Raw genomic sequence first — 23,415 nt, 5'->3', positions numbered from 1 at the left:
CGTAAAAGTATTGAACGTTTCATGTTTTCTTTGTTCTTGTTTTCCATTGTAGTCACCTGTAAACCCTGTTCAGATGAAGACGTCCTGATGGCTGTGTGTACCAGTGATTTTGGTAAATGCATCTACACAAAGGCACGCATACATATTGTATAGTTTGACAATATGAATTTACATCCGCTAGTTAGCTTAGCTTAGCATAGGGCAAGCTAACTAACACATAATATCTAGTTTGTTAAATCTGCACAGAAACCAAATTAATACTAACAGAAATAAGGTGTTTTTTCTGGGGGGGTTATGTGCTGGGACCAGTTACCGTGCAACCAGCAGAGACTTCTGGAATCCAGTACTTTCAGTCCTAATGCTAAGCTAAGCTAATTTGCTCTAGCTACATATTTACCATACAAACAAGAGAGTGAATCCTCTCGACAAAAGCGCAAATGAAAATCTAACAGTCAAACCTCCAGTAAAACTATTTAGTCTTTACTCAACTGGGCATTTGGGAAACTAGTGGCAACAACAGGATAACGACACATATTTCTCTCATGTCTTAAGGGTATTATTTTGTCATCTGAATGAGCTAAAATGTGCTGTAACAGTACAGTAAAGTACACAACACAAGTAAAGTTAGAAATTTAGCAACATAACTGTGACACGGATGCTAGCATCAGCCACCGTTACCTACTTGTCATCAAACCATGTAAATTATTTTATGGCTTATTAATTCATTTATAAGGCAATGTATTGAGTCCTTTTTCATCATAGTCCCTCTTTACTTCATACACTTTGATTTTTTGCCCATCCTTGACTAGTACTGTCAGGCTCCTCTTGTTCATCCCTCCTGTTCATGCCCTGCAGCTGGCAGCGGCATCTTTCGAGGAGCTCCCTCAGGTGCCACCGACCACTCTCCCGCTGTGGTGACTCTGAGTCGACTGTTTCGCCAGAAGACCAGGGTGTTTGCATGGGGTGGAGCCAGAGGTCGAGGTTGGAGTGGACGTATCAACGTACCCGCACAATGCAGTGTGCAGCCTGGAGGCGATGAGTACCTTTTGACCGGCTCTGTCCATTTTGGCGACGCCTGGCTTGGCTGTGCGCCGCGCTACAAGGACTTCCAGAAGCTGTACCTCACAGCACAGAAAACGGGAAGAAACCCCTGTGAAATAGACACAGACTGAGGGATCTCCTCCAAACACGGTGGAGCGCCTCACCAGAGAGTCGGCGAAGATGACACATTGAGGAACAAGCTGAGATTTGGGCGACGTCAGCTCTGAGCCTGGCAGAGAGATGTGCAGGGTTACAAAACCCCAGCCATCATTGAAGGATAATTCTGCACGATTTTTTCAATGCTACACAACTTGCAGTAGGAAAACACGGCTGTGCAGTTTGAACATTTTGGCCGATGAGCTGCAAACTAAATTGTCCTCATTTGACTGAGTGTGTGTGTTTATACATGGATGAGTGCATCAAATGAATGACGATGAGCTTAAGTTAATTTTGTGCCTAACTGGTTCATGTTTTTATTCTCTTGACTATAGTGCTGATGTGATCATTCTTGAAATGATTGTTTGCTTTGTAAAAAGCTTTCTGTAAAATGTAGGAGTCTTCTGACAGAAGTGTACAGTATGCAGCTCTGTGAGTCTTTATGTAAGTGTGTGTGGGTTCAGCTAATACGTTCAGAGGGTCTTTATATTTACAGAAAATAAAAATCCATCCTTTAGCTTGTCTTTCTGTGGAAGTATACGCTTGATCAATCCATTGATCTATCTTTGAGTGAGCCTGTATACTGGGGATTTTCACATTAATACTGTGTATCTTACTGTATTGACGAGTAGGGAAATCCATATCACGGTATTAAGAAATATTCTGAGGGATCCCGGTATATCGCGGCATTGCTTTTTCAAGTAAACACATTGATTGACGCCGAAAAGGACCGCAGCCACCCAAACAGCTCTTCGCCCTTGCTGGCCAACTTGCTGCAAAGCGTGTTAGCTTGTTGTGGCTGCAAACAGCTGTTGCCGGTGTTACACCCCTACTGGTTTCCCTACGCGTGCGTGTTTGTGTTTACTCCACAGCTGCAGATGTGTCCGCCACAGTTTCCTGATTCGTCACACATTCACAAACACATTGCTGAAAATCTTCAAAACGCATCACAAATCCATTGCAGTGTTTACGATTATATAAGTGAGCACCACATCACAGCCACGTATAAAAACATGTATATAAAATAATATATTAATGGAAAGATCGGCACGAAACATCAGTCATTTCTATTGCTATTAATACTTCAACTACTACTAATGTTATTACAAATACTACTATGGCTAATAGTATTAGTATTACAGCTGTTTCTACTGCTATTGATACTAAACCTACTATTGCTGCTTCTACTGCTAGTACTACTAATACCACAATTACAACTATATATTAGTTATACTAATATTACTACAAACAATGTTGAACCTCTTTAACCTCTTTTTTATTCATCTGAGCTTTTGTTATTTCTGTACTATTTAAAATTCATTTAAGCTCTGCAACTGTATTTTTTTTTTCAGCAGTTCTTTAAAATAATTTCAGCTTTTTTTATGCCTGTATTAACACCAATGTTAATATTTATTTCTGTATTTTTTTTTGTGCAATATTTCACATTTCAGCTGTTTTCATTTCTGCATTTTCAGCAAATCTATTGAAATTCCTTTCAGCTTCCCCCATATCTGTATTTTCAGCAATTTCAAATTAATTTCAGCTTTTCTAATATCTGTAATTTCAGCAAATGTATTCAAATTCCCTTCAACTTTCTGTAATTTCAGCAATTTCAGGTTGCAAGTTCATTTCAGCTTTTTGCATTCCAACGCATTTTCAGCAGGAAATGCTTTTTCTAGTTAGTGTAACACATTGTTTATGTGTTACAAGCTGTTGTGTTGTGGTGTTTTACCCTGTTAAAGAGTGTTTGTTGTGACTTATTCATTGAGTCATGGTTATAACTTTATAACAATCTCAACACACATAAGACAAGTACCTCCGACCGCCGAACAGCTAAGGCCGTTGTTATGGAGTAACAGACGTACGTGAGAAACTCACACTGTCAGGGATGCGGGTGGGAGGCAGGACTCAAACGCAGACTTGTCAGGAAAACAAAAGACTAATAGTCAAAAAGCCAAAAACACAGGAACCGGGAGGAAAAACAGCAGGCAAGAAACTACGGCTATCCACAACAAGCGACAAGAACATGCGTGACGAAAGACGATGACGCGACCAGTGACACAAGAGACACACGGCTTAAATACACAAGGGAGGTGCAGGTGATTGGACACAGGTAGAAACTATTAGACGATCACAGGGGATGACGGGACAAGGCAGGAAGTGAAGTTACCCGGGGACACAAGTGGCAGAAAACTACAAAATACAACAGGAAGTGAACCACACCGTGACACACACCGTACGGAAATCTTATACTTGTGTGCTGTTAGAACTATACCGTGCGGCCCTATTGAAAAGTACGACCAGCTTCTCTGCCATCAAAGATGCATTATCCATCTAACTTCTCAGCAGAAAAAATAGTTACTGTTCAGTGACTGTTTGCTGGGAAGAGAGCAGCCGTGCGTCATTAAAGGCGGTGCGTCCCCCGTGGAGCTTTAAAGGTGTCACAGGGTCACTTGCCCTTCCTCATGTCACCAGTCGAATCGTCTCCCCTGATTCCTGATTGTGTCCACCTGTTTCCCATTACCCTCATGTGTCTTATAGTCTGCGTCTCCCTTTGTCTTGTGCCTGAGTGCGATCACCCAAGCCTCGCCACAGCCACAGGATTTGTTAATACCATTGCCTTGTCTCGGAATGATTACCCCTTTATGTTTTTCCTCTGAGTAAGAGTGACCTTTGTTGGAGCTTCTTAGTTTTAGTTTTAGTGCGCTTTCGAAGCCGTTCGTTTTCCTCGTTTAAGAGAGATTTTAGTTTGTAGACTTTCGTCGGAAACGCTGATAGCTCATAGCCGTTTGTTTGTTTGTTTTTTCACGACGCGATTAAAGACGCCAAACCCTCTGCATCTGAGTCCTCATTTTTATCTGGTCCTGACAAAAGGAGACTCCTCACGCTCCTTAAAGAGCAGTTAATTGGGGACGGCTCGACCCAAGACAGAGGCGGTGTTCCCATTTGGGAGAAAGCAGGTTTTGTGTCATTGCTTGAGGTTGTGGTTACAGTTCGGGTGAGGTAAGTCGACACGAGATGAAAGCAAGTCAATGTTATTTGGCCAAAAATGGCTCAAGTAAATTTGTGTTCCCACACCTTTCCCAAGACAGCCAGCCACTCATACGGCCTGACTTAAAATGAAACCTTCAACATTCTGTATTTTCACAGAGGCCCTTACAGCTATTATAACAATATTATTATTATTATTATTATATAACTAAGCACTGTCTGTTGGATGGATGTTTAACACTGTTAGTGCTTTAAGGGCGGAGAGCTAGAAGCAGAGGCGGATGTGTGAATGACCTTAGTGGGGTGTGCGTGCACCTCTTTTTCCGCCGGCTGCTAGCAGTTGTATGGGCGTGAACCTTTCCCTCTTTCAGGAAGCGCAAGAAAGGATGGCATTGCCCCCCCCCCCCCCCCCCCCCCCAAACACACACACACGCCTCATTTTAAAGGCTGGCGCATGAATAATAGGTCACGCATGCGTCTTTACGCACCGTTGCGTCGACGCACTCGTTTCACTTCATGATTCTAAAGTCTTGCGTGTGTTTCAGAGCAATTCACCGCCAGAACAACAGGCGGAATAACGTGTTTTTGTTGAAGACGACATAGAGAGTCACGTCTTTGTGTGTGGAAGTCGTTGGTTTGTTTGTTTATTTATCATAGACTTTATTGCCCCGTGCATCGACACTGCTGCTTTTCATCGCGGACACATTTGTCCCGTATTTTCCTCCACAAGTTTGTGCACCTCTCGACCGGCAAACCGGCGTTTATCATACATTTTAGATGAAGATGAAAGTTATTTGACTGTAAAGGGGCGTTTGTGAGACATGTCCCTGGTCAGTGAGGTTTAATATAAGGATGGATAGAGTGCCCCTTTGTGGTGGTATTGTTAAATTCATATCCATCTGATTATAGTGAAGGTAATTGTATTTTCTTTGTCTCACCGACATTAGATCATCATCATAATCACATACTCTTCCTTCACATTCATATGAATACAAACTCAACAAACAAACAAGTCAGTCATTAAAAGATTCACTTTAACAGATGCAACTTTGATGAAAACATTCAGTATGTGATAAAAAAGAGGAAGTGAGTATTCATCATTTCCGTTGTCAGCAGAAACAAACTGTGGGTGAAACAGATTAATATCAGGTTTTCCGTTTCTGTTTCTTAGAAACTGCGATGCAATAACGTGAGGATGTGGAGCCTTCGTAACAGGTTATTTACCCTGTGCAGTAAGTTCTTTCATTATATTCCTTATTATAATTAGTAAATTGATCCATGTTTGTCATTTAAATATGGCAGACTACATGCCTCAACATTGTTTTTATTGATTTTATTTTAACAGCTTTAACACATCTGCTATTTATAAGTAAGATAAGAACTTGTTTTATATACATCACATCATCACACATTTATTTAAAAGGGACCATGTGCCGTTCAAAACATAAATATCACCATTTGATACAACAGATTTTAGGTTTAAGATCATTTGCATCCACGTACATACAAATATGTCCCATATTATTTTTTTTCAATCCATGTTTTCTGTCAACAGTCGCTCTGAGCTGTGTGAGCAGTGCAGCAGGGGTGATCCGTGTATATGGATATGAGAGGGGACAAGTTCAAGTTTCTTGTCCCTATGGCTCTGGTTATGAGTCCTATGAGAAGTACCTGTGCAAGGATCCCTGCGGCTACGATGAAGTTCTTATTAGGACGACAGAACCTGATAAGAACAAATACTCCAAACACGATGACCATCAGCAACGAGTCTTCACAGCGACTATCTACAATCTGACTTTTGCCGACACAGGAAAATACTGGTGTGGCATCACAAAAACGGGAACAGACATCTTCACTGAAGTAGAACTTGAAGTTGTTCGAGGTATGTAAAACAAACAAACAGAGCCCAGTCAGTATTTCATTTTTTATTTAAAGATTATTGGTTAATTGTACGTTATTACAATTTTGAGGTCCTTTGAAATCACTTTCCATTTTCTACTACTTTATTTATCTGACTTAAATAGTGGAATAACTTGGTTTATTAATTCTGTGTTTTTTAGTAAATAGCTCCACATTGGTCAACTATGCTGCCGTTTTATTTTTTTTAATTTTTTTTAATTTTACCAGCCCTTCTGTGATGTTGTTTTTTTGTCAGACAGCTGTTGTGACGAATCCAACAAAGTCCAAAGTTATGAGGACAGTTCAGTGTCCATCAGTTGTCCGTATGAGCCTCCGCACCAGGACAGTCTGAAGTACATCTGCAGAGGAAAACAGCCGTCCACATGCCTGAACGGGGCAATAATCACCTCAAACCACAAACAAACCGGACAGCTGAGACTTACTGATGACAAGATGTTGAGGATATTCACAGTTACCATGACCGGTCTGAACCAAAGCCAATCCGGGTCGTACCTTTGCGGTGTCAATGGAAGCACTGGCCTGGATGTTTTCTCTGCTTTTGAGCTGGAAGTGAAAGGTGAAAGCTCAACCTCATCATATTAAATCACTCGTTTTCACAGTTACCAGCCAGAAAACACTGTCCTGTAAAATAGACATTGAGAAGAAATTACTTGAGATTAAAGATACAAAGCTCTTTAAGCCATTTGTCATAACATATATGAATAATTTCATCATGTGTTCATTCAGAATGTGAATCATGCACATCCATTTGTAATGTGAGCCGGCTCAGGCTGCAGTGTGGTCTTGATCCTCTGTGTGTTTCACAGAGTGGTGCTGTGTGAGGTCAACCAAACAGAGCGGCGTCGTGGGACAGACAGTAACAATGATGTGTCCGTACCCACCGAACCACCAGAATAACAGGAAGTTCCTCTGTAAGGGAGAACGACGCAAGGAATGCACAGACATGACAAGTCAAAGGCGGTTTACTCTGCGAGAAGATATTTCTTCCAGCTCCTTCTCGGTAACAATCACAGAGTTGAAAGGAGAGGAAGCTGGGACATACTGGTGTGGTTCAGACTCACAGTGGAGTCCCGGAGACTACACCAAGATTCAACTGTCAGCAGGTAAGATTTTGAAAAGAGCTAAACCTATTTTGTTTGAGAGTACAAACGATTGTTACATCCATCAGGTTACTCATATCTGCATCACTTCACAATAAAGTAATAGCTCGAGTCCCTCCTTGGATTCCTAAAACGGTAGACTATCCAATAATAGACATTTAATATTCAACAACCAAGGAAACGCTTAATGTGCCATGTTGGTTGTGGTGCTGGACCCAAGAGCAGAACACAGCAGAAAAGGTTCCACAGTCTTTATTATCGCGAACCAGGGGTAATATTGTGAGCAGGCTGGGGGAACGGTCGGTGGGCTGGAGCAGGATGAGTCCGGAATGCAGGTCACGGGGAATCCAGTGGCAGGGGACCCGAGGCAAACAAGAGAGCGTTAAAGATTGCAGTGCGTTCAAGCCGTTGCATTAGTTCTGGGTTGTGAACTGACGATCTGGCAGGGACAGGGTGGAAGGCGGGAGAAGAGAAAGCTTGGAGCGTGATTAGTGGATACCTTCCTACTGTGCAGGTCAATTGGTGGGAGGGGCACCGCCCAGACCACGACATAATGCCCCATCAAATTAAAGCTGAACTCAAAGAATGGGATTTGTAGTTTGTCAGCATGTTGACCCTTAAATTATCACGTTATTACCAATAAAGTACTCTGAGGAAATGTAGTTAGTTTTGCAGTTATTTGTCCATAAAGCAAAGGCCCGGCAGTATTATCAGGATACATCATCAGGGAACCATGACTTGTCGATTAAACATTTTTTATCAAACCATTCTGTATTCAAACCTGTGTGGAGATACGTCACTGGACCACGTTGGTGGACCAGACTGACAAACATCCCCATCCCCAGTTAGGTTTACTGAGAAACTCTCTCCAATAGTCATTCCGAAGAGAACCAGCACTTGGATCCCTACTACTGTCACCAAGCTGGAACCTACCAGCCCACAAGCACAAGTTATCCCTGGAAAACCGTTTGAAGGTACGGTACGAGTGCGTGCGTGTGCAGCCACAGTTTTTCAGGAAGTGTGAAGTGTTTCAGGAAGTATACTTATCTTGACTTTATTTTTACACGTTGTGTCTTCCGAATGCAGCGAGTTCTCTCTCTGGTGTTTTCATCGCGCTGCCCGTGCTGCTCACACTGACAATCGTCATTACTAGTGTCATAGTTTGTAAATACAAATGTTTCAAAGTGCAAGGTATGTTTCACATTCAAATGCAGGCACAGAACCCTGCACCCACAGACAAGTCCATACACGTATACAATAGACGCAAAGTAATTGTGTAACATACTTCATGCGTTTTCCAGGAGCTGGAGCCGACATGAACAGAAATAAAACCAAAGCAGACGAAGTTGTGGAAGCGATCGAAGAAAATGTAAGAAAACTAAAGTCCAAAGCTTTTCATAATGCATATAAGAGACTGCAATGTTCATTACAGTCCACATTACATTACGTGGGACATAATGGCATAGTGCAGATGTAATCATTAGTGTGGTTAGATCGGTCAAGTTTATTTTTATGGTGTTAGCCTACTAATAAAATGCGTATCTTCTACTACAATACTACAATCACGCTAGTACCGGTAAGAAAAGCTTGGGATCAAAATCTGAAAGGAATTTTTCTAGCTTGATGACCAACGTCAACCTGTCCTGTAAAGGAAAACCACCATTATTATTCCACCATTTTCATTTGAATAATTATAAAAATTCTCATCACTTATATCTGTTTATTTCTGTTGATCATTTTTAGGTTTATAGACGCAAAGACTCAGCTTCCCCAAGGCAGCCTCCCCCCGGCCAGCTCTATGATGACGCAGGAGAAAACGAACAAGAGTCTGTGTACCAAAACTACGCATCAACAGAGGATATCTACTGCAATCAGAATTACATTAGAGCCTTACAAGATGAACACAGTCTGTAGGCAATCTTGCATTTTGTGGTAAACATTTATCCCAATGATTCCATCTGTGATCTGACCAACACATTTTGCATACTGCTGTGGTCCAACCGCTTCAACGTTTGACTGAAAACTTCAGTGCTATGATTATTTTATGCCTTTTTTTATTATCACCCTAAGTACTGTAACAAATACCTGATTAATTGCCTTAACTTTGGTTTTATACTTTTATTTTAGACCTGATTGCTTATTTTTTCTATAACAAACTGTTCAACTACTTGCGATGCTTTTAAGATATTGTGTTTCAGCTCACTACCCTTCATGTAAGTTCCCTTACAAATTTAGCTTTTGAAAAAGTACAATAAATTGCTAAAACAAAGAACCGTCATTCTAAGTTATATGTTATAACACATCACTTACGATTTGTGCACATACAAAAACATTAGTTCCAGAAGAACTACAATTAAATAGGGGAGATTAATCTAAGCAAATTAAGGAATGACACTGAATTCTACTAAAGATATTTCAATCAAACCAAAAGTCAAAACTAAATGTCCTATTTGAGTCTTTCTTTGAAATAGTTTGATCTCTTGAACGTTTCTGCGTAAAAGAGGTTTTATTTTTACATCTAGTGCATAACAAATTTATTTTCTTCCTCTTTTTGGAGCTTATCTTACTGCAGTTTTTCATTCTCATTCACCACATCATTATTAAGTGTTTATCTGTTTGTGTTTTAGAGATAAAGCAGACTTCCTCTCTACCTGTGGACAGAGGACAGGAGGCCTTACTGATTCCGACTGATGTCTGTGTATTTTCTAATCTATTATATTGACATGACAGATTTACGTTTTGGCTTTTTCTTGCTTAATTGTCTCATAATGAGCTCTGGGGCTTTAGTGGCAAGGCCTCCCTATGACAGCAGAGCTGTGGCCCAGGGGCCCCCGGTGAAAGAGCCTCCTGTAGGGCTCTGCCACAGCCGGCTACCGCTCAGCTGAATACTCCCCAGCGGAGTGGTTCTTCAACTACCACGGTGTCGTGGCCATTTGTCCTACAAATCTTTAAATGTCAAAGGGCCACTGCTGCACCTAGTTTGGTTTCCTTTCACGCAGTAAGAAAGCATATTGTCCAGGCGTTCTTTTATTGTTGTTTCTCATTTATTTACATAGAATCCACCAAAACACATACAATAAAGTTGTCTGCCTTCCTATGCAGTGCTCTGTCGCTGTGTCTCACTGTCTCACTGGTAAAAAACATTTGTCACCCAGGTGCATGCTGGTCCCACCTGACTATTCCCCTAAGTAACCTCCAGGTGCCCACAGCATTACCCAATTAGTGATCCAATTACTCAAACAATGGAACAAACTATATTCAAGAATAATTAACTAAATAATAGCTCCCACACACAGCATTCTGTTTAATCAACAGCCCTGCACGTATGCATCAGACAATTCTAGGATTGCCTATCTGACCAGATTGTTACGTGGGCGGGCCCTGGACTGGGCCCAGGCCTGGTTTAACCAAAACCCGGCGGATACAATTTCTTTTGGACAATTCCAGGAGCCATTTAAGAGCTTTTGACCACCCTATGCACACTCAGGATGCTTTGCACCGCCTCCTCTGCCTCTGCCAGGGGTCCGCCAGCGCTGCCAATCATTCAATAGTCTTTTGCATATTGGCCGCAGAGTGTGGTTGGGAGGAGAGCGCGCTGAGAGGGGTTTACCTCAACAGCCTGGCCGATGGATTAAAAGACGAGCTAGCCGTTCTGGGAGAGGCTCAGACACTCGAGGACCTCATTGCCCTCACCATCCGTCTGGATGCTCGGATGCGTGACCGTCTGAGAGAACGGAGCTACATGGTTCCAGGACCCGTTCGTCAGCCCTTAACCTCTTCGGGATTCAGGTCTTCAACACCACCTCGCCGCCTCAGCCCAAACCGCCCGCGCCTGGTCGTTCCGGCCTCCTATCCCGAGGATCAGGAGGAACCAATGCAGTTGGTGTGGTTCCATCTCTCTCGGGGAGAGAGGGAGCGGCGAATCCGTTCCGGGTCCTGCCTGTACTGTGGCGAGCCAGGCCACCGTATCCCTGTTTGTCCGGTGCAACCAAAAGAGAGCGCTGGCCAGTAGGAGTGGGAGTACTGGTGAGCGACTTCACCAGTTTCCCCAGCCCTAAGCCCCATCTCACACTTCCAGCAAAGCTATGCCTGCCATCCGGTGCTCTCTCGGTCTTTGCGGTCATTGACGTGGACGATTCAACTTGTTTCCTTTTTTCAGCCACTCACAATTGACTTGTGTCTCTTGTTGCTTTTTTTGTCCTGCCGGAGAAAAATAAATTCACCTGTTGGATTAACAGAAACCTTTTGTGGTCCTCCGTGTTGCATTTGGGTCATTGCATTGCATTGCATTTGCACATCGTAACATTTACCCTCCTGCCAAAACATTTTGATCAGTCTGCTTTTCTGTTATTCAAAACTTAATCCCTACGGCTGCCTAAACTCACCTGCAGTCATCTCTCCTTTAACAGCCTTAATTTGGCCCCTATAAGTCTGATTTGCTTGAGCCCTGGTTGGATGAATTTATGTTAATCTCTCCTGTTTCTCCAAATCTTCAAATTCTTCCCTCGAGCGGAAATAAAGTTTGAAGGGGGTCTAAGTATGAATGAATCGTTGCTCATTAACCGAAACGTCTCTCACAGATGACCTGCTGCTTTATTTATGTGTGAGAACATTTTTATGACTGTGTTTATTTGTAAGTTTCTGTTGGCTGCGTGCAGAGGCTACTTTTAGCTCTGCTTACTACTCCCTGGCTGGTTCTGCACAAGGGCAATGTTTTCAGACTGTCAAGTTTCAGACTGACCTTTAAATGACTGATTATTATTAATAATAAACAAAACCATCAATCTTTCATTAAGTGCGGAATGTCCCATTAGGGTTTGAAGAGAAGTGAAAATACATGTTTTGTCAGCGTACGGAATGTGTGTTCCATTTCTTTGTGGGATTTTGGGGATTTTTGTGGTGACGTGCGTTTATATTCATCTACCTCCCTCTGGTTTTTGCGTTCACACTGTTTCACTCATCTTTGCCGAATGTCCAATTCCATTCCTCAGCCCTTCTCTTCTCCCCATTCTACCCTTTTCCCCTCCAGGATGCTGTGCTTGGGCTCCTTGTGCCCACTCTTCCTCCTGCTTTCCTCCTGCTTCTCCTCCTCCCCCCTCAACTGCCTGCCCAGGAGACGCTTGTGCGTCTGGCAGGCGTAGGCCGGCGCAATGCGAACGAGGGGCGAGTGGAGGTGTTCTACAACGGGGCCTGGGGCACCGTTTGTGATGACGAGGTGGATCTTATCCTGGCCAACGTGGTGTGCCGTAAAACGTTGCAGATGGGCTTCCAGCGCGGCCTGACCTGGGCAAAGTTTGGCCAAGGACAAGGTACTTCCAGCCAAACGTTAAGCTTTCTACACATTACATATTACAAGTCTGACATGTAGAGTGAACATTTAACATTTACATTTAACATTTAACATTTACATTTAACATTTATGTAAGTAATTTCTACACCATTTGCAAACTGTTAAGGCACTTACCAGTTATGTATGAACATTAAATGTATATTAAGATATTTGACACATTTGACACAGCTTATAGTAAGTAGATATTTTTAAATCCTTCCGCATTCAGTCTGTCCGCTATTGTCTGCCAGACTTTTTTTCTGTTTAATGACTGCTGCCATTTTTACTTTTTTTGCATATTTTATGCTTCACCTCAATAGGTTAATAATAATAATTAGTTTCTGCTCAGTGGGTTAAAAATATGCCACACGCGTCTTCTCCACATCTGCATGAGTAAATCTGTGATCGATACCGTGGTCTACTTAAGCTGGAGAGGCTGGAGAGTATGGAGCGCCGTTTGTAAAACGTTGCACGTTCTAAAATCCTGAGCAGTTTTGGTACATTTAGCATTATCATATGAAAAAAAGCACAACAATATTTATATGTCACTTTTTCAAACATTTAGAGAAAAATGCATGTAGATTTATGCAATAACTTTTCCAAGGATAAATTTTTGGCAGTAACACAAAGTTGTCAAATAATATAAACGTTAAATGTAAATAACGTGACGTAAATATTGTCGTGCTTTATTTTTTTTCATAAGATAATGCTGAATGTACCAAAACTGCGCAGGATTTTAGAACGTGCAACATTTGACAAACCGCGCCCCCATACGAGAGGACTGCGGGGACGCATGTGAGCGTGTTGTGTTCAACATTTCCGTTGCATGCAGAAACATACTGTGGGTGAAACAGATTAACAACAGGCACTCTTTCCGTTTCTGTTTCGTAGAAAGTACAATGCAATAACGTGAGTATGTGGAGCCTTCGGAACTGTTTCTTCAACTTGTGCAGTAAGTTATTTTATTATATTCCTCATTATAATTAGTAAATATATCCATTTCTTGCCAATTCAATATGGTAGACTACATGCCGTGACATTGTTTTTATTGATTTTATCATACAGCTTTAACACACCTGCTATTTATGAATAAGTAATAACTTATTTTATAATCGTCACACATTTATTTAAAAGGGACCATGTGTTCAAAACATAAATATCCCCATTTCATACAACACACCAGATTTGAGCATTAAGATCATTTGCATCTACATACGAATTCAAAGATTTTTATTGTCAGTTACACACGCCCTGTGTGTTGTTGAGGTCCTCGCTGAAGTGGACTCCGAGGTATTTGAAGCTGCTCACCCTCTTAACTTCAAGCTCTGTGATGAAAAGTGGTTGATCCTTCCTCATGTTCACCATCAGCTCCTTGGTCTTGTCAGTATTGCGGGTGAGGTTGTTGTCCTCGCACCATGACACCAAACCGGCCACCTCCCTCCTGTATGCCTCTTCGTTCCCCCCTGTGATGCGTCCGATCACTGCGGTGTCATCAGCAAACTTCAGGACGATGTTATCCTTGTGGGAGGCGACACAGTCGTGGGTGAACAGGGTGTAGAGGATGGGGCTGAGGACACAACCCTGTGGGGTGCCGATGTTGGTGATCCCGGTGTGTGTGTGTGCCTCTCTGTGCTGAAGCTGGAGGTCTCGAAGCGGTGAAGGCGTTGAGGTCCTCTGGTAGGCTGTCTGTGGCGCTGATGGAGCTGGTGATGGTCCTGTAGTCGGTGATGTGCTGTAGGCCTTGCCACATCTGCCTGGAGTCAGCAGTGGAGTAGAAGCCATCCAGCTTCTCTCTGTACTGCCTCTTTGCCGCTGTGACAGCTTTTCTCAGTCGGTACCTAGCAGCTTTGTACTCAGTCTCAATGCCTGATCTGAATGCAGCAGAGCGAGCACGCAGCATCTGACGTACCTGACTGTTAATCCAGGGCTTCTGGTTGGGGAACTTCCTGACCTATATGGTGGGCACAATGTTGTCTACACAAGTGTAGATGTACCCGATCACATAGTCTGCATAGTCCTGTACGCTAACAGAAGAGTCCTCCCTTGTGTCCATCCCAGTCTGTTTGAGCAAAACAGTCCTGCAGGATTCCCTCAGTCTCTGTGGTCCAAAGCTTAACTGTCCTTAATATGTCCCATATTATTTTTTTTATCAATTTGTGTTGTTTTCTGTCAACAGTCGCTCTGAGCTGTGTGAGCAGTATAGCAGGGGTGATCCGTGTATATGGATATGAGAGGGGACAAGTTTAAGTTTCTTGTCCCTATGACTCTGGTTTTGAGTCCTCTGAGAAGTACCTGTGCAAGGATCGCTGCGGCTACGATGAAGTTCTTATTAGGACGACAGAACCTAATACTCCAAATAAATATATATAATAATAATAAATAATAAATACTCCAAACACGATGACCATCAGCAACGAGTCTTCACAGCGACTATCTACAATCTGATTTTTGCCGATGCAGGAAAATACTGGTGTGGCATCACAAAAGCGGGAATAGACATCTTCACTGAAATAGAACTGGAAGTAGCTCGAGGTATGTAAAACAAACAAACAGAGCCCAGTCAGTATTTCATTTTTTATTCAAAGATTGTTGTTTAATTGTACATTGTTACAATTTTGAAGTCCTTTAAATTCACTTTAGTATTTCCATTTTCTACTACTTTATTTATCTGACTTGAGATAAAAGATACAAAGCTTTTTAAGCCATGTATGATTTGTCATAACATATATGAATAATTTCATCATGTGTTCATTCAGAATGTGAATCATGCACATCCATTTGTAATGTGAGCCGGCTCAGGCTGCAGTGTGGTCTTGATCCTCTGTGTGTTTCACAGAGTGGTGCTGTGTGAGGTCAACCAAACAGAGCGGCGGCGTCGTGGGACAGACAGTAACAATGATGTGTCCGTACCCACCGAACCACCGGAATAACAGGAAGTTCCTCTGTAAGGGAGAACGACGCAAGGAATGCACAGACATGACAAGTCAAAGGCGGTTTACTCTGCGAGAAGATATTTCTTCCAGCTCCTTCTCGGTAACAATCACAGAGTTGAAAGCAGAGGATGCTGGGACATACTGATGTGGTTCAGACTCACAGTGGAGTCCCGGAGACTACACCAAGATTCAACTGTCAGCAGGTAAGATTTTGAGAAGAGCTAAACCTATTTTGTTTGAGAGTACAAACGATTGTTACATCCATCAGGTTACTCATATCTGCATCACTTCACAATAAAGTAATAGATCGAGTCCCTCCTTGGATTCCTAAAATGGTAGACTATCAAATAATAGCAAAATTGACATTTAATATTCAACAACCAAGGAAACGCTTAATGCAAAGTCCTCATCAAATTGAAGCTGAACTTAAAGAATGGGATTTGTAGTTTTTTCAGCATGCTAACACAAAAATGATCACGTTATTACCAATAAAGTACTCTGAGGAAATGTAGTTAGTTTTGCAGTTATTTGTCCATAAAGCAAAGGCCCGGCAGTATTATCAGGATACATCATCAGGGAACCATGACTTGTCGATTAAACATTTTTTATCAAACCATTCTGTATTTAAACCTGTGTGGAGATACGTCACTGGACAGCGTTGGTGGACCAGACTGACAAACATCGCCATCCCCAGTTAAGTTTACTGAGAAACTCTCTCCAATAGTCATTCCGAAGAGAACCAGCACTCGGATCCCTACTACTGTCACCAAGCTGGAACCTACCAGCCCACAAGCACAAGTTATGCCTGGAAAACCGTTTGAAGGTACAGTGTGTGTGTGTGTGTGTGTGTACATTTAAACACACAGTGACTATACACACAAAGGGAGCATGATAGCACCAAATGTTGTGTTTCTGCAGTTCTGACACCTCGTGATACATCTGCATTTTGCAAATGTATAACACGTTAGGAGGTGTGAAGTGTTTCAAGAAGTGAGAAGTGTTTCAGGAAGTATACTTATCGTGACTTTATTTTTACACTTTGTGTCTTGCAGCGAGTTCTCTCTCTGGTGTTTTCATCGCGCTGCCCGTGCTGCTCACGCTGACAATCGTCATTAATAGTGTCATAGTTTGTAAATACAAATGTTTCAAAGTGCAAGGTATGTTTCACATTCAAATGCAGGCACAGAACCCTGCACCCACAGACAAGTCCATACACGTATACAATAGACGCAAAGTAATTGTGTAACATACTTCATGCGTTTTCCAGGAGCTGGAGCCGACATGAACAGAAATAAAACCAAAGCAGACGAAGTCGTGGAAGCGATCGAAGAAAATGTAAGAAAACTAAAGTCCAAAGCTTTTCATAATGCATTTAAGAGACTGCAATGTTCATTACAGTCCACATTACATTACGTGGGACATAATGGCATAGTGCAGATGTAATCATTAGTGTGGTTAGATCCGTCAAATTTGTTTTTATGGTGTTAGCCTACTAATAAAATGCGTATCTTCTACTACAATACTACAATCACGCTAGTACCGGTAAGAAAAGCTTGGGATCAAAATCTGAAAGGAATTTTTCTAGCTTGATGACCAACGTCAACCTGTCCTGTAAAGGGAAACATGTCTTGATCCAGTCCCCAACAACTGGGAAAATTATATGACCAACTTACTGATTATTCCACCATTTTCATTTGAATAATTGTAAACATTCTCATCACCCATATCTTTTTATTTCTGTTGATCATTTTTAGGTTTATAGACGCAAAGACTCAGCTTCCCCAAGGCAGCCTCCCCCCGGCCAGCTCTATGATGACGCAGGAGAAAGCGAACAAGAGTCTGTGTACCAAAACTACGCATCAACAGAGGATATCTACTGCAATCAAAATTACATTAGAGCCTTACAAGATGAACACCGTCTGTAGGCAATCTTACATTTTGGGGTAAACATTTATCCCAATGATTCCATCTGTGATCTGACCAACACATTTTGCATACTGCTGTGGTCCAACCGCTTCAACGTCTGACTGAAAACTTCAGTGCTATAATTATTTTATGCCTTTTGTTTTATTATCACCCAGTACTGTAACAAATGCCTCATTAATTGCCTTAACTTTGGTTTTTAAATTTTATTTTACACTTGATTGCTCATTCTTTTATACCACAAACTGTTCAACTTACTTGCGATGCTTTAAAGATATTGTGGATCAGCTCAGTACCCTTCATGTAAGTTGTCACCTTTTGGGTTCACGTCTTGTTTTATTTTGTAGTTTCATGCCTCTGGTGCTCCTGGGTTAACTTCACTTCCTGCCTTGTCCTGTCATCCCTTGTGATTGCCTGCCGTGTCCATGATTGTTTCCACCTGTGTCAATCACCTGCACCTTCCCAGTGTATTTAAGCCATGAAAATCTTGAATGTTTACCCTGAACCTCGTCCCTGTGTCGTGTAGGTCCCTGTGCCCCGTCTACATTTTTCCGAGTCTTTGTTTTTTCCCCCCATGATGTTTGGGTTTTTGGATTTAATAAAGTAGTTTTCGTTTGAAACTCTGCATTTGAGTTTTGTCCCCGTTCGTGACAGAATGACGCGACCTAATAAGGACTCAGCAGAGTTTGGTCCACTCAACCTGTTCTGGGAAACCCCGTTTGGCCCAGGGCGGGCTGCGCCACATTCAACGGGCTACTCGGGGCTACTCGTCTCGGGTCCCGATCGCCAGGTGCCGGATCACACTGGGAGCAGGTGTTAGGGATTTAAGCCAGAAGTGCACCCCTAGTCAGGAAATTATAATACGTGTAATAATGTTTAGTGTTAGAATTGTAGTTTATGATGTTAGATATTAGTTATTACAGTAACATGATAGATGAAGCGAATGCAATTGGAATCAAACACAATGTATAGTCATTTAAATCATATAATAACTGTACACACTAACATTCTGTCACAATGTGATGTTAAAACCTGGGGACGGATGCTAATTGCCGTCCTTTATGGATTTCTCCCAATTTTATCCCCAAAGAGGGTTTTTTGGGAGTTTTTCCTCCTGTCAGGTAGTAAATGAACAACTTAATGTAAGGCAGCCGACTGAGGCAAATGTCTTGAGAATTGGACCACATGAACTGTTTTAGATCTTATGATGAACTGTGATGAACGGTGATCATTAATGATGTGTTGTAATGAAGGTGTACTAATAAGATGAAGACAAACTATGCAGGCTTTGTTATATTCACTCATTGAGGCATAAAGCCAAATGTATCTACATTAAATGCATTGGAATGTGAGGGACAGATAGGACAGAGAGATTCAGGTTACAGCTGCAGCTTCACACCTCGACGTGAAGGGGACAGTCCAGGAGGGGACATTTTGAAGGAGAAGCCAATGACATTCAAATGCACCAAAGGAGTTTTCAAAGGACCAAAGCGGGGAAGGAACTGTTAGAATTTTCCTGAAGCCGCTTTGATAAGTCACTTTAGACTTGCTCAGAGGATTCTCTATTTCGTGAAATATTTTACTGTTCGTTTTGTATTTCACTTTGTAACTGTATTCCTTATAACGTTGTTTACTTATTAAATACTTTTTGATTTTTTGAATTTGCGCAAGCTGACTCTTTTGTATCTTTGTTTCCGGCCGGTATGAGAACAAAGGATTGAAGCCTCCCTCGAGAGCTTTCCGAACCCTAACACAGGTGATAGAGCTCGCTGCCCAATTCCAGGCTACCTACTCCCCCCACGCTGGGCCGCAGCGACTCACGCCATCGACTCCGGTCCCGGCTCCACAACTCACGCCCCTGCCGAGTTGTAAACTCCCATTATGGTTGTAATTATTCCATTGTTATCCTGTTTCATTTTGTGCTTTATTTGGCTGTTAAAAAAATCCCTTAATTGTAGATATCTGAAGTGGTCCTGGATATTTGGTGTGTATTTGCTTTTCAGCTCCTGGAAGCTTGCCATACTTCCATCTTTGATAACTGTTGATAATTGCTGTTATTCCATATGAGATCCATTGTTTAAACCTCTGATCAAGAATACCTGGAATTAAATGTGTATCGTAGGCTATCCATCGCAGGGGCCCGAGCTCCTCCTCTAATCGGTTTTTCCTTATTACTTTGAACCACAGCTCTAATGTAAATCTGTTCAAGTAGTTTTTTTTCATACTTCTGTCTCCAATAAGGCTTTGTATTTCCCTTCCTTCTACAGAAACTTGATTTTTCCACATTGCTTGATAATCATTGGTACACCAGAATATTATTGATGTAATTTGAGCTGCCAGGAAGTATGCCGGCATTATTAAGTGTTTATCTGTAAACTTTAATTACAAATCTATTATATTGACGTGACAGATTTGTTTCCAGTGAGATATCGATGAACATAATAAGTGACTCTTTACAAATAATATATTATTGTAAAATATAGAAATCGTATTCACACACACACACACACACACACACACACACACACACACACACACACACACACACACACACACACACTTAGTGAATAACAGGTTGGCTCATCATCAGACGCTCAGTCACGTGAGACAGAGCTGCTGCTCGAGCCGCTCCTGCAAACACGCGTAACCAGGCAACAGCAAGCAAACATACAGTTCAAGTTCTGTCTGCTTCAGGATTGTGAAGACTTCATTCTGGAAATAAGTGTTACGTTGTGGCTTTTCCTCGCTTAATTGTCTCATAATGAACCCTCTGCCATCCTCAGGCTCTGCCACAGCCGGCTACCGCTCAGCTAAATACTCCCCAGCGGAGTGGTTCTCCAACTACCACAGCATCCTTCAACAGGCCGCCACCAACCGCCGCGAAGCCGGCAGCATCCAGCGGGAGTCCAAAGCTCTGTACCAGGACACTGAGGCGGCCACTTTGCAGACCCAGGCTGAGGGGACACGTCTTCTGGGGGAGAGACTGCAAGAGACCCACGACTGGAAATCAGAGCTGCAACAGCACATTCACCAGCTGCTGGCCGACACGGAGTCACTGTCGGCGCAGAAGACGAGGCTGGAGAAGGCGCTGTACGCCACCGAGATTTCATACGCCATCGCCACAGACAACCTCAAATGCAGGGCCAGGAGACCGGGACCGGACCTGGTCCGAGACGCTGTGGAGGAGGAGCTGCTGAAGGTAAATTTGCATGTAGTAATTGATTCATTGATATGTATTAGTGGCATGCTTTTGGGAATGAACACATTTATACTTATAAATATACATAATGAGGCCCTGCTTTTTCTTAAATCAAAATAATACAGCTGGACCAGTACGGTCAAGAGAATTTGAATCATAATCTGTATTAATTCTATTTTCATTAAAAAAATGCAAACTCATCTTTTTTGTGTCTTAATCACAAGACATGAAATATATACAAAACAAGTCAAAACAAGGATAATATCACCATGCTAACTATGACAACATACATGTCTGATAGGATAGTGATGACGCAATGACATTTTGGACAGACATGGAGTCAAACAACCGCAAAGTGCATTTATTTAATCAATCAAGAAGATTACCTGTTATCAATAACGACAATAACTATTAGATGCTGCTCTGTAAAAAACATAATTCATCTGTGCTCTTTCAGTAATTTGTGTCAAACACCTCTGTTCCACTTCTCCACAGCAAAGCACCCCTGTCAAACGTTAGAATAACCAGCAGAGGGCTCACTAACGCACACTAACCAGAAGTGTGACTCTTTGTTTTGTAGGAAGTGGACTTGATCAGGAGCGTCCAGGCTCTTCTGAAGAGGACTACGGCTGAAGTTGTCAGTCAGATCGAGTGAGTGTCAGAATCCTGAAAGTGTAGCAACCCGATGTGCAAATGTGTAAAATGTAAAAAAGAAAAAGAAAAGAAACCTCTACATGTTATAGAACTGAACATCCTGCTTCTATTCCCGTCTTTGTGTGTTAGGATGAACAGAGACGTTAAGCAGAGGTTAGAGTTGGACTGGTCTGATAAGTATCAGGCCTGCGACTTTGATGGCCGCAGTGGAGGATTCAGTAACATGAGCCCCGACACGCGGCACCACCCCAGCTCGGCCACCGTGCAGGACCAGTGAGTCTTTGTCTCAGACCGACATTTAGAAAAACCTAGAAACGGATGACCTTACAAACATTGCACATTGTCTTCTGGTCCGCTGCAGGGTGTGTAACTCCACATCATGGACAAAGTTTGCACAGTACAACCGGTCCATGGCCTTGCAGGAAGAACGGGCCTCCAGCAGTCTCAGGTCAAAGGGCACTTTGGTTCAGACATGTGTTTACGCTCAAGTGTGCTGGAGGCCACATAGAGGGTAGCCTCCGACACGACGTTGTAGTAATGCCACCCGTTATTTTTTGTATATGTGTGTCAGACTGCTGGTGGAGCGAGTGCTGCAGGACACCTCTCACGATCTGAGAGTCCAGTGCTCCAGCGTGGACCGAGCTTTGAGTCAGCGCTGTGCAGAGATGATAGAGGCCAAGACCCAGCTGGAGATGAAGCTCCGACAGGTACACAGGCGGAGCGACACGCAGGCCGACAGCATGGCTGTTTGACGGACAGCTCAATGTTGCCGTGTGATTGTGTGCGCAGATCTTGGAGCAGATCGTGGCTCAGGAGAAGAGCATCGTGGCTATTCAGCAGGCTATCCACAACAAAGAGGCTCCACTGAGAGTAACTCAGTCCAGACTTTACCTGCGCTCCCTCAGACCCAACATGGAGCTCTGCAGGGACCAGGCCCAGCTCAGGTGCACACACGCACTCACAGAGACTCACCCTGCTGCTGCCCCTCTCTCTTCACTTTGTTTTCCTCCCATGTCTACAGTCTGGAGGGGGGGTTGAGGCAGATTGATGCCACTCTGGCTTCTCTGCGCCAGCAGCTGAGTGAGGCCAGAGGCTCCCTGTCCCACCTGGAGGAGTCACGCATTACCATCGAGAAGGACATCCGCTGTAAAACCAACTCGCTGTTCATCGACAGGGAGAAGTGCATGACTCACCGCCAGCGATACCCAGCCGTTTCCACTCTATTGGGATACTGAAGACGACGACTGTTTGTCTCTTGTCTGGCTTTGATTTTCACATTCTTTAAAATTCTAGATATTTGAAGCCACCAATAAATAAATAAAAATGCATTAAATAAATGTCTTTGTTGTCTGTTTGTCCCTACATGTGGGTATGTCTACTCTCTGAGATGTCGTTTTCATGGTGTTAATTTGAATGTCTTTGGCTTTTTGAGCTGCTGTTTAGACAAGAAGCTTTTACTGTATTATAATGTTTTATTTGTTTGGAGAAAATGATGAACCAAAATGATATACAGGCCCCAAATGATGTAATACACACGGTTCACATACGCATGTATACAACATATACACATATGCCATAACTTTATATTACAAAACCCAAACAAAAGATGAGATTGATTTCAAATACATTCAGCAACTTACATCGTTGTTAAACTTGCTCGACCACATTACAAAAGATCCAAGATTGTTGTACATTCCGAAATAAATGTCCCCAAGAATTCAAAAAGTGAGCCTCGGTATCGGCACATTTGATTTGCTCCAGCAGAGTGAGCTGTTGTGCCTAAATGTCTCTTCTCCTGTCACAACTCATCACAGTCACATCTCTTTCACCACAAAAGCAGCAGAAAAATCTAGTGTAGAGAATAATTTACATTTCAACATAATATTCTAAAACGATTCACATGTTTGAAGTACTTTAATATTTGTGGTACGGACTTTGATGTTGATGTGAACGTTTTTTTTCCAGTAAAGATCAGCGATCTAGTCCTGACACATATCTTAATGTCTTATCCCTGCTGAGCCACATTAAAAACAACATGACTTATTCAAATAATGAAGTCCCAAGAACGAGGAAGTTTAATAACAGCTCGACATCATCAGAGCTGCTGGACTCCTGAAGATATTTCTCCTATTTTTACAAACTACATAAATTACTGCGGATTTAAATGTT

The 23,415-nt window shown here is 42.4% G+C and overlaps 2 protein-coding genes, 1 long non-coding RNA gene and 1 pseudogene across 6 annotated transcripts; all 4 read left to right on the top strand.

Moving 5' to 3' along the window:
* The first annotated feature begins 1 nt into the window (after position 1).
* On the top strand, positions 2–1,714 carry LOC144395146 (uncharacterized). The gene is made up of 2 exons (XR_013457345.1): positions 2–112; positions 856–1,714. It is a non-coding gene; the product is annotated as an uncharacterized LOC144395146 (long non-coding RNA).
* Positions 1,715–5,278: 3,564 nt separating this feature from the next.
* Positions 5,279–9,477, top strand: LOC144395145 (polymeric immunoglobulin receptor-like). 2 transcript variants are annotated; one of them, XM_078098080.1, is made up of 8 exons: positions 5,279–5,420; positions 5,744–6,070; positions 6,344–6,664; positions 6,915–7,211; positions 8,084–8,182; positions 8,295–8,399; positions 8,510–8,577; positions 8,952–9,477. In XM_078098080.1, the coding sequence occupies exons 1-8, from the start codon at positions 5,384–5,386 to the stop codon at positions 9,120–9,122; spliced, it is 1,425 nt and encodes a 474-aa protein (XP_077954206.1). In that variant the 5' UTR covers positions 5,279–5,383; the 3' UTR covers positions 9,123–9,477. The 2 variants fall into 2 exon arrangements, with proteins under 2 accessions (XP_077954206.1, XP_077954205.1); XM_078098079.1 differs by having other exon boundaries at positions 8,054–8,182.
* Positions 9,478–14,912: 5,435 nt separating this feature from the next.
* On the top strand, positions 14,913–19,054 carry LOC120825402 (CMRF35-like molecule 8; annotated as a pseudogene). Its single transcript, XR_013457343.1, has 6 exons — positions 14,913–15,069; positions 15,374–15,673; positions 16,195–16,293; positions 16,523–16,627; positions 16,738–16,805; positions 17,225–19,054. The product of XR_013457343.1 is annotated as a CMRF35-like molecule 8 (transcript).
* Positions 19,055–19,887: 833 nt separating this feature from the next.
* On the top strand, positions 19,888–22,583 carry LOC120815540 (tektin-4). Of its 2 annotated transcripts, XM_078098082.1 has the most exons (8): positions 20,028–20,177; positions 20,265–20,592; positions 21,173–21,243; positions 21,376–21,519; positions 21,608–21,694; positions 21,818–21,953; positions 22,036–22,190; positions 22,268–22,583. In XM_078098082.1, the coding sequence occupies exons 1-8, from the start codon at positions 20,155–20,157 to the stop codon at positions 22,479–22,481; spliced, it is 1,158 nt and encodes a 385-aa protein (XP_077954208.1). In that variant the 5' UTR covers positions 20,028–20,154; the 3' UTR covers positions 22,482–22,583. The 2 variants fall into 2 exon arrangements, with proteins under 2 accessions (XP_077954207.1, XP_077954208.1); XM_078098081.1 differs by having other exon boundaries at positions 19,888–20,592.
* Positions 22,584–23,415: the final 832 nt, after the last annotated feature.

This window comes from Gasterosteus aculeatus, unplaced genomic scaffold, assembly GCF_964276395.1.
Source record: "Gasterosteus aculeatus unplaced genomic scaffold, fGasAcu3.hap1.1 HAP1_SCAFFOLD_90, whole genome shotgun sequence".
Taxonomy (NCBI): Eukaryota; Metazoa; Chordata; class Actinopteri; order Perciformes; family Gasterosteidae; genus Gasterosteus; species Gasterosteus aculeatus.
This window is presented reverse-complemented; position numbering and strand designations above follow the sequence as displayed.

Excerpts from the sequence above, each read along its gene's own strand:
- LOC144395145 (XM_078098079.1), top strand. The coding sequence starts at position 5,384 with ATGTGGAGCCTTCGTAACAGGTTATTTACCCTGTGCA. Across the intron at positions 6,071-6,343 it reads AGAACTTGAAGTTGTTCGAG|ACAGCTGTTGTGACGAATCC; the intron begins GTATGTAAAACA and ends TTTTTTTGTCAG. Across the intron at positions 8,183-8,294 it reads CCCTGGAAAACCGTTTGAAG|CGAGTTCTCTCTCTGGTGTT; the intron begins GTACGGTACGAG and ends TTCCGAATGCAG.
- LOC120815540 (XM_078098081.1), top strand. The coding sequence starts at position 20,155 with ATGAACCCTCTGCCATCCTCAGGCTCTGCCACAGCCGGCTACCGCTCA. Across the intron at positions 21,520-21,607 it reads TCGGCCACCGTGCAGGACCA|GGTGTGTAACTCCACATCAT; the intron begins GTGAGTCTTTGT and ends GGTCCGCTGCAG. Across the intron at positions 21,695-21,817 it reads CGGGCCTCCAGCAGTCTCAG|ACTGCTGGTGGAGCGAGTGC; the intron begins GTCAAAGGGCAC and ends TATGTGTGTCAG.